Source organism: Manacus candei, unplaced genomic scaffold (assembly GCF_025592945.1).
Source record: "Manacus candei isolate 608988 ecotype Guabito, Panama unplaced genomic scaffold, ASM2559294v1 h1tg000041l, whole genome shotgun sequence".
Classification (NCBI taxonomy): domain Eukaryota; kingdom Metazoa; phylum Chordata; class Aves; order Passeriformes; family Pipridae; genus Manacus; species Manacus candei.
This window is the reverse complement of record NW_026138089.1, coordinates 6,469,925-6,479,797: the sequence shown is the minus strand read 5'-3', so window position 1 is coordinate 6,479,797 and position 9,873 is coordinate 6,469,925. Positions and strand designations below refer to the sequence as shown.

General features: G+C 40.5%; 1 protein-coding gene across 1 annotated transcript in view; it reads right to left on the bottom strand.

The window, feature by feature from the left end:
• Positions 1–6,342: 6,342 nt before the first annotated feature.
• Positions 6,343–9,873, bottom strand: part of RBBP7 (RB binding protein 7, chromatin remodeling factor) — an 8,308-nt gene continuing 4,777 nt past the window's right edge. The window contains exons 7-12 of the mRNA XM_051795044.1: positions 9,684–9,810; positions 9,517–9,594; positions 8,862–8,938; positions 8,369–8,426; positions 7,746–7,856; positions 6,343–6,945 (exon numbers count right to left, since the gene is read on the bottom strand). Of these exons, the coding sequence (XP_051651004.1) occupies positions 6,877–6,945; positions 7,746–7,856; positions 8,369–8,426; positions 8,862–8,938; positions 9,517–9,594; positions 9,684–9,810 (520 nt within the window). The 3' untranslated portion in view covers positions 6,343–6,876. The remainder of the gene's footprint in view (positions 6,946–7,745; positions 7,857–8,368; positions 8,427–8,861; positions 8,939–9,516; positions 9,595–9,683; positions 9,811–9,873) is intronic.

Below are 9,873 nucleotides of genomic sequence, written 5' to 3'. Positions count from 1 at the left end.
TGTTTGATGTACTCAAAGATACTTGCTTTTAGGCCTTTAGAAAGTTATTCCTCACAGGTACTTTTTGGTTTTTTTCTGGTTTTGTTTTGTTTGTGTGTTATGTTTTACATTTAAATTTTGATAATTCACCTTCTTCCTCCTGTTTAGACATTTCTTCTTGAAGGAAGGTTGTATTTCCTTCTAACAGCCTAACTCGGTCCCATCTAACTGTGCTAGCTTTTATGGATCTTGTTGACTCTGGCACCCATCTAGCCTGAACTTTTAAGTAATTTAAGAATATTGTGCTGCCTGTGAAGACTTTAATTTCCTTTAAAACTGTTCATTATCTTTTAGTTTTGAGGTCGCATATTGTTTTGGATTTCTTGTTCAAACAGGGATCTGGGGTGTGCCTGTCTCATGGACTGCGACAGTTGAAGCAGGCCTTTGTGTGATTCCAGACTGTGCCAAGAATGCTGCTCCTACAGCTCTGCTTCAAGAAAGTAACCTCTTAGAGGCTCTATTTAAATACCCTCTCAATTTAAATAACCTGTTATATCTTGTGATATTTGTTCAAGCTGAGGAGATGAATTTTAAGTCACTCATTTTTAAACTTTATTTAACTACATGCATGTGACAGATACTTCATACTGGTGTAGTTCACTGTCACTTCCACCGAATTTATGGCCTGGTGTTAAGGGTCAAAATAACTACCTCAGTTCTGCCAAGTCCAAGGTACTATATTGGTATTTAACCCTTGTAATATGCTGGAGTTGGTTGGTTGGTTTCCCTACATACACACTTATATTCGTATAAAACCATTTGATTTTGGTCATGTCTGTTTCATAAATCCTGCTCATCAGAGCTTTTGCTGGCTTTGATTGCACATCTGCTGTTCCCTGCCAGCTGGTTACTGACTCTTCTAACCCTTTTCTCCGGGATATGGATTTTGTGCACAGTTGATGTTTTAAAGGAAAGATCCAAAAGGGGATGAATAGTTGAACAGTGTAGTTGAATAGTATACATGTTTGACTATCTGGGTTGGAAATTCACAGGACAGAAGCTGATGTTGGGAGAATTATGAAGGATCTACCACACTGGACTTCCCAGTGACCGAGAAGCAACAGGTGAAACTGGGTGTTGACTTAAATACTTGTTCCCTATAGAGAGTTTACACTGCTTTGTTCAGCTGTTTCAGTACTGAAATGAAAAGGCATCGTGTGCACATGGATAATAATAATAAAGTATAGTATGGGTAACAGGATAAGCCAGGTAGAAAAAATTGCAACAGTTAATGCTCTCAAGGGTCTTGCACGCTACAAAAGCAAATGCAGTTCTTCGTACACAGTAAAGGAAAAACACTGGAATGCTTTTTGTCACAATGAAGCAAAATGCAGAAATGTTCTTAGAACGGGAACAAAAATTTGTGATGCACACTAGTAATGGCCTTTGGCTTTATTAGCAATAAAAGACCAGGCTGCCACAGTGCGAGAGTGCTGCTCTCCAGAAGTACAGCCATGGTCTGATGGGAGAGCATGGCTGAAGATTTTTATCATTCAACTTCCAGAAAAACACATCTGTTGAAATAAAATATCAGGTTTAAAATACAGTTTATGGTTTCACTGTCATTCATATTGTATTTCAATACAAAGATGAAAGAATTTAGATTTCCTTGGTGCAGGCTGAAAATCTTGGAGAGAAAAAATACCTTTTATGCTGAAAAATTGCATCTAATACATAGGTGTTGAGAAATCACCCTAAATTGGCAGGGTTTTTCAATTTAAATTACCTTCTGTAGTTTTTTATTATAACCATTGTTCTGGCAAGAACCAAAACAAAAAGGGAGGTCCCAAAACTCCTGTACACAGTTCCCTTGAAAAGAAAGGCCAGTGGATTAAAAGCCTGATGCTGTTTCCTCTCCCCAGCACGTACTAACGTGCAGGAATAATGCATTGAACCAAGTATGCTCCATAAGTACTATGTAAGCACACCTAAAGTAACTGTTGACGAATCCTATAAATAAATATCTTGCTGAAGGTGTTGTTCAGGTTGACTGTTTTATTACTTTTTTTAAAAAAACTTCAATTTACATTATATTTACTACTAATGAACAGCACTGCATAAGCAGTTACCTACTTCCTGTGGGGGGCACCAGTTTTTAACATCGAAATCTTAAGGCACTCAGCCAAAAAGCCTTAAAAATGATCTTCCAACTTTTCACAAACATGCTACTCAGGCAATAAAAGTATTTAAAAAAATGATTTGCAAATTAAAAAACATATTGGTCCCGGCAACACATTCTCACTCAGTAACAAAAAGCTTTAAGCCAACAAGATGTAGGCTCTCCTAATTAAATACTGGTTGTGAGACTGAGCTGTCCTAGAGCTGCCTAAAAAAGGCAGCTGTGAAGTTGCTGCTACTGAAGGAAGCTGTGTGTTTACACAGGTCTTGAGAAAGACAATTCAGACCCAGGGAAAATAAAGCATTGCAGAAGTTGTATTAATGGTACTTGTAGTTTAAAGTGCTGCAGTAAATGAAATTACGCTCTTATTTTGTTCCATAATAAATTAACCATCCTGCTGCCTTTTGGCTGTAAGAGCAGGTACTGGCTGCATCCCTAGGACCCAGCTCCTCTGTGCTCCATGGGGAAGCAGCAGGACTTTGTGGGACATTCAAGGTACCACAGATGAGTGACCCATACAGCTCCACATCTGAGCTCCTGGTGTTTCAGTAAAGAAACTCAACAACACCAACAAACTATTCACAGTGTCAGTGTCAAAGAGAGACTTTTCACAAGGGCATAAGAGTGACAGGATGACTGTGGTGACTTTAAACACCGCACTTCCCGTGCATGGCATCTTAGTGTTTTTACACCCAAAAATACCAGCTGGACCAGAGCATGGTGCAGTGGTTTGAACCAGGTTTTCCCCCTGAAGCTAAGAAAGTGGTAACCCCCAGGGGGTGGTGACACTTGAGATTTGAACCAATCTGCACTCCTGCAAAATATAAACATACCACAACCAGACCAGAAGAGAGGAGTGGTGGTCTGGTTGGAGAAGAAGGTAGCCATGTGAAAGCCACCAGCAGAAAAGGGCAAGAGCCCCTGGGGGGGGGGGGACTGCAGAGACTTGGAACAGTGTTAGACTGGGCTAAGTATCTTTAGTTAAGCAGGGAGATGTTTCTCCACCGTGGGCAGCGGCAGGGGTAGCAGCAGCCAGCATTGACCAGAGGAAAAGCGGCAGCACAGAGCCAAAAGATAAGGGAGCAGCAAACAAAACATGCAGCAAAGCAGACAGAACTTCTGCAAGCTGAGAGAGAAAGAACAGCAGCAGAGAACAGAACTAAGTTCTACAGAGAGAAAGTTTGGGGGTAAGAACTGCAAAACTCCCCTAAACTTTCTTTGAGGTCCCTCCAAAATGGAGGGGGGTGGACTCTTACTGATTAGAAGTCCTAAATGGAGTAAAGGAGCTAAGAAGCTCAGTTGTCCTGAGAGCTCAGCCAGGATGGTGTGTAGGAGGTTGATCTTGAGGCCCTCCCTTGCTGCAAGCTACAAAGAAGCTCGCAGCCATCTTGAGGCAGGGCACAGAAGCTCTGCAAGGGGCTTGAGTCCCCTGGAGATACCAGGCTGTCACGAAGACCCCCTGTGCTCATGATATGACCGTGGTGGAACAACCTTTGTCTGGGGTGAACGTGGCCCACGGAAGACCCCTCGCTTGGAGACGACGGGGCCGAGGGGGCTTGGATACCCCCCTCATGAGTGCTGGCAGAGATCCAGCTATCAGCTGCTGCATGCATGAGAAGAAGAAAACCTGCTGCCTCAGAAGATACCGCTGCTGAGAGACTAGAAGGGATCTGTCCTTCTTCCCTCCTGGACTTTTATTTGGAGGGAAGAAGAGCTCTGATCCATTGTAAATACTTATGTCATGGTAGAGATAGTTGAGATCGTGTGTATAATGTATTATAATATTTATTTATTTGTACAGTCATTGTAATATGTTCCCTTTCCCCCTATTTTGAGTCTTGTGTGTTTGTCTGGAAAACCCATCTCACATTGGATTGAGATGTGACAGGGGGCTAGGACTAGGGAATTAGATTTTTGAGGCTCTCAAACCATGACATTTTTTTGGTAGCAGAGGATGGTTGCAATCCATCGAGATAAAAAGAGATAAGAGCCATGATGCTTGTTGTAACAGAAAGAGTTTTCCAGACAAAACACAGACTGTACCATTGTAGAAAGTAAGGCTATAGTAATGTAAGTTAAGTACTAAGAGTAGAGCTAAGTTTGTGATGATGCTATATTGATGTGTAGTAGAGAGATTTTGATTATATTCTAGTTGTTGAAGATTGCATGCTGATTAGAGGGTTTTTTTTAAATTGTTGTTAATCAAGTAATGGCCACATTGTCCTTTGGCAGGTTTGATCTTTCATGCTGTTTAGCACATTCTGCCCAGCAGCCACCTACCTCCTGAACTCCAACAGCATCTCAACCTTCCAGGGGAATGTTCAAATTCTTTTGCACCTACCTGCATCACTTTAATAGGAACCATTCTTAAAAAGATGTGGAGAGACACAAGTCTTTGCATGGTGACTCAGTGCCTACAAAGCAAGGGGGGTCCTAGTAACATCAGGCAGGAAATTAAAAATAAGTAGCATAAGAAAAGCAATGAGAAGAGCACTGCAAGTAGTACACTCCACCTTCCCACTCCCGTTCAGTTAGTGAGGCAGTAAGAAGACTTGAGTGAACAACCCCAACCACAACAGACACACAACGCTGGAATCACCAATTAGGGATGAGCTGTGCTGTATGTGCTGGTGCCAAGCAGCCAGTAGGTCTCCTTGAAGTGAGCACTGACAAATACCAGCATCAGGAGGGGTTGCGTAAGAGACTACTGCTCTATCTGTACCAGGAGGAGCCACCAATGTGCTCTCTGGGAAGCACTTTCGTTTTTCCAGTAAGTCAGGTCTTTGATATCTTCATTTTCTACTTTTCAAGAGCTGCATGTGTCAGAATGACTGTCAAAGGCATATAGGGCCTGACCAAAAACCATCTCTGAACTCAGCATGTTTAGTGCTTATCACCTGCTGTCACTTCCATTTCCCCAGGAGGGTGGGGGAGAGAATAGGAAGAAAATCTCATGGGTACAGATGGAAGACGGTTTCATAGGTGGGTGAGGGGGGAGTGAAACCACTTGCTACCTCCCAGAAACAGGCCAAGGGCCTATCAGCATCCAAGCAATGGCCACCACAAAAGGCCCCCTTCATCCTAAAAAGCAAGGAATATCCCTTTGGACAGTTTGGGTCAGCTGTCCCTGCTGTGTCTCCTCCCCACCTCATGCCTAGCCCCAGCCTGCATGGTGTGGTGTGCCAGCACTGCCCAGCAAGAGCCAAGACACAGGTGCCTTATCAACACCATTCTAGCCATAAATCCAAACAACATCCAGCACCACATACACTTCTGGGATGGACATGCACTCCATCCCAGTCAGACACAGTAGAGGAAGCTTCAGACATGCAGCTTGAGTCTAGTAGCCTACTAACTTGCTACAATTCCGTGGAGAAGAAAGCAAGGTATGTGTCAAGAGAATAACATTTTGAACAACAAAAATCACATTTCCAGTATCAGTCACCACAGTCATCTCCTTTTTCAGCTTGAGCAGGAAGATCAGGACAGTCAGAAATTCATTTATTAAGACCTGTCTTAAGTAACTAAGAGCTTTAATTTAAACTCCAGTTAGATGCTGACTTAGATTTGTCTAACTGACAGCTCCCAAGGTAATCCATAACTTCTCTGTAGGTCCATAATAAATATGGAGAAATTTTACTTCTACACAGTCCAAAGTCCTCACCTTTTCAGTCAGCCAGAGGTTTAGAAGCAAACTGTATGTTTCTCTTGTATTTGTTCAAATATTAATGTATTTTAGACACCTGCCCAATTGCCTCACTTAATTTTAATCAAAAAAAAAAAGCTACAAGGGGGCTCTAACCAAATACAGGTGACACCAATTCACTGAGAGGGCACTGGCACCTTAGCATCTATGACAAGAAAATATCGAAGGGCATGCTTCCACCACCACTCAAAAAACCCCACAACACACGCACACAGACAAAACCCACCAAAAATACTAACAAAAACCAACAAACAAAACTAAACCACTAACCACCCAAACCCAAAGAAGTTATTTGCTTCTGTTCAAGATTTATACTTGAACTTCACAGGAGATTTACTGGACATGCCCATGGATTCCCTAGACCTCTTCCTATACCCATTCTCTTTGTGAAGGAGTCAAATTACCTATTCCAATTTTTTTTTTTGCATCAAGACAACTCTCATCATTCCAGACATTTAATTGTAGGATAAGTTATAAACTAGAAAAACACATACCTTTATCACCATGCAGCAGATAAATTATATTCAGGCACAAAGGTGTTCACCTTATGCCAATGCACATTAAACACATCAATTTTTTTTTAATAAATTTTATTTATGCAAAGCCAATCCAAAAGTGGTGTGTAAAAGCAAAAAGCTCTTTTTACATATTAATAAAAAGGGGGGGGTACACTTTGTTTGTGTGAAGAGTGAGGATTTGACTGTCTTATTTACAGGAACCAACTAAGTTTGTTTAAAAATATAGACATAGTTATTAAGTCATTCTTACTTTCTCTAAAGCTATTTGCTGTACAACAGCTCAAAGTGCGCAAATAACCAAGGGTATCCCACGACAATTTGACTATACAAGCTTTTTTTACCCAATTAAGAATATTCTTGCTTTGATGTAATGCTTCTGCCCAGTGCTTGTTTATTTTGTTTTATTTTGGTTTTTCTTAGGGGCTTTGTTTTATGTATACAGTAGTTGAATTATATTATTATGTCACTCCCAGTAGCTCCTTGAGAAAGACAAGTTATATTCCTTGACCCTCCAGTTCAGCTGCTGCTATATCTGGGTCTTCGTCATTGTAAATGTTCTCTGCCTGAAGACACAAAACATTACATGACAACTGGTAGACACAATCATTTTTAAACAATCTTCTAAACTTCATATAGAAAAAACTTTGATAATACCAAGGTGGCACAGCCATCATCCCCTCCTTGAAGGGACCTTCTTCCTGCCTTTTCTTGAAGGGCAGCCAAATTTAGGAATGTGCACACAGTGGCTACATTTTGGCAGTTGCCTTCTTGCACTGTTCTATTTCAACATCATAATCATTAGCTATTTAACCACTAGCCTTACTCTGAACATTTTATATGGAATTATTTCAACCTCAGCCTGAGCACACAAAACAAGAGGTATTAAAAAAGCAGAAGCCTGACTTGTGACACACATTTAAGTCCACTACAATTTTTTAACTTAATTTATTCCCTAATTACTTTATTCCCCATTTATAAGATAGCTGATCAGTCTCCTATAATGTAAAGTAATCTGAACTAATAGGTGAGTTAAAAGACATCTTGCTTCACAGCCAACATATGGGGGAGGGGAGAAAAAAAGGAAGTCTTGGCTAATATTGGCTATAAGTTTGCAACTGCCACATTTATTCTTAATATTAACTAGTACCTAAGACTTGGACTCAAGAATTAACTAGCAGTTGCATTTATTCAAGTTGTTTTAGTCTTGGTTTTCTTTTTAAAGTCTTGCATTGTTTGACTGGAGAGTAACAGGGGACAGTACTTTCAGTCCTTGAAGTCACAAGCTGCTCTAAGAAGAAGCAGCTTTTCAGTTTCATTTATGCAACAAGCTTCAGAGCAACTCAGGAGCTTTTGTGACACTCACCATTTGCCATATCTGCATTATGTTGTCCTCTGATACAGAACAGATTACCCAGGGCTCATTAGGATTCCAACTGAAGTCTGAAATTTTGGCAGTGTGTCCTCCATGAATAAACTGTTAAAAAACCCACAAGCTTCAGTAAGCCATTTCAACTCTAGAGAAATCTGTTAAAACCCAAGATTCTGAAGTTAAATTCATCATGCTAATGACTACACACAGAAACACTTGCTACTAGAGGTTCATAATACAGACATAAGGAAGGTGTGTGTGAAACCACTTCCCATTCATTGCTTATGGACACAGATGCAGTTGCTGAGAGAGCATCTGAGACTGTATTATTATAGCAACAAATGACATCCTCAAAACGGTGCCTCTTCACAGAAGGTTGGGCTGTGAAATCCAGCCATGTTTCCTACTGATTACCTCTAAGAGCATTTCCAGAGTTACATAGGAAATGGGGAAACCTTCAGAATTGAACAGAGGAAGCCTACAGCAAGTTAGAGCAATGGATTGGAAAACAGGGAGGTGAAAAGATTTATGAACTGCTGCAGTTTTAGCAGCACAGTGCCGGGGCATCATGCTGCCACACAACATGTCAGCACACTGAAACCTGAACAAAAGTGTACCAGCAGCTCAGGAGGCCCATCTTCTGCATCCTCTGCAGACTGCTCTTCTCCAATTTTACTGTAAGAAAATAGTTCATACTTATTATTAATGACAATTGCATTCTATATCTGCCTAACTGAACAGTTCCTGGCCTTTGTTTCCAGTATTTGCTTTTGCTATCGGTTTTTCACAGTGTGAAATAACTATAAGCCTCAGGTATAAAACATCAGCTGTTTAGCACTGTCAGTACTGAAATGGAATCTTAACTTGTGAAACACATGGAGGCAGAAGTCACTTATTACTAACAATTCTATTAGCAAGAAATCCTGAAGGACAAGTAACATTAGATGAACTGTTCTGTTTCTATTTATACACAAAAGACCAGGCATGAGGTAGGCAAACAAGGAGGGCTAGAGAACAGCACAAACCAAATCTGCCAAATAATGCAGGCCTGCAGCCCTTTTTCTTTTGCCATCTGTTCATATATACTAACAGAAAGAAACTGCTCTTCACCTTAGATCCCATACATTAAGCCGACGATCAGTACCACTTGAAGCAAGGATTGTTTCATTATGAGGAGACCAGTGAACCTATTGAAAGAAAACAACTTAAGAGAAGCAGCTACTGATTTCTAAAGCATAACCTGAATAACCAGAACCATGGCCTCTAATTTTCAACAACTATACTCCATAAGTCATTTTTTTCCAGCACAAAGGATATCCAATAGCTCAAATAGACTGTTTTCAAGTCTTAAGATTTCTCAAACTGAGAAGATGTTATTTCACTGTTACAGATTTACCATATGTTATGAAATGTCTAAAAAAATCACTGTTACTTGCATCTAACTAAAAAGGCGGAATTCACAAAATTAGGTTTGAACCCAAGTCCTCTCTATAGCACATCATTTTAGAGAAACCTTCTACCTGTACTGAAGGTACTTGCAAAAGCCCAGTATTTTTTTAGCAGTCAGTTGTTGACTACTTGCCTCAAAGTCAAGTGGGGAAAGCCAGAAAGAAACTGTATGCTACTGTCTGTAATTGTTAAACATAAAGTAAGGAATTTTGGTTCAACGGACTTATTTGTGTTACAAGAACACAAATCTACAGGTTCTTCTCCAAGTCAGTACTCTTCTCGTTTTTTTTCTACAGGTTGTGAGAAGTTTACCCACCTGAAAAATCTCATCTTTATGAGACTCAAAAGAATGGAGTTTCAACTTCAAGTTTCGAAGATCCCATAGAGCCACCGTCTGGCAGACAGAAGTAACAAGAAATTGTTTTTATTATAATGGCTTTCATCTAGAATATTTCAGAATTTAAACTATACATGAGTAAAAACCTTGTCAGCAGAACCAGTTGCCAGAATGAACTCGCTGTAAGGATTGAAGGACAGACAGTTGACCTCAGCTGTATGAGCATCTATGGAATGACTTGGCTTGGATGTGGCATTAGATCTTGTGTCCCAACTGTTGCAGTGGAGAGTTTGGGGAAGGGTTAGGGACAAGGAGGAAAGAGGGAGAGCAAATAAA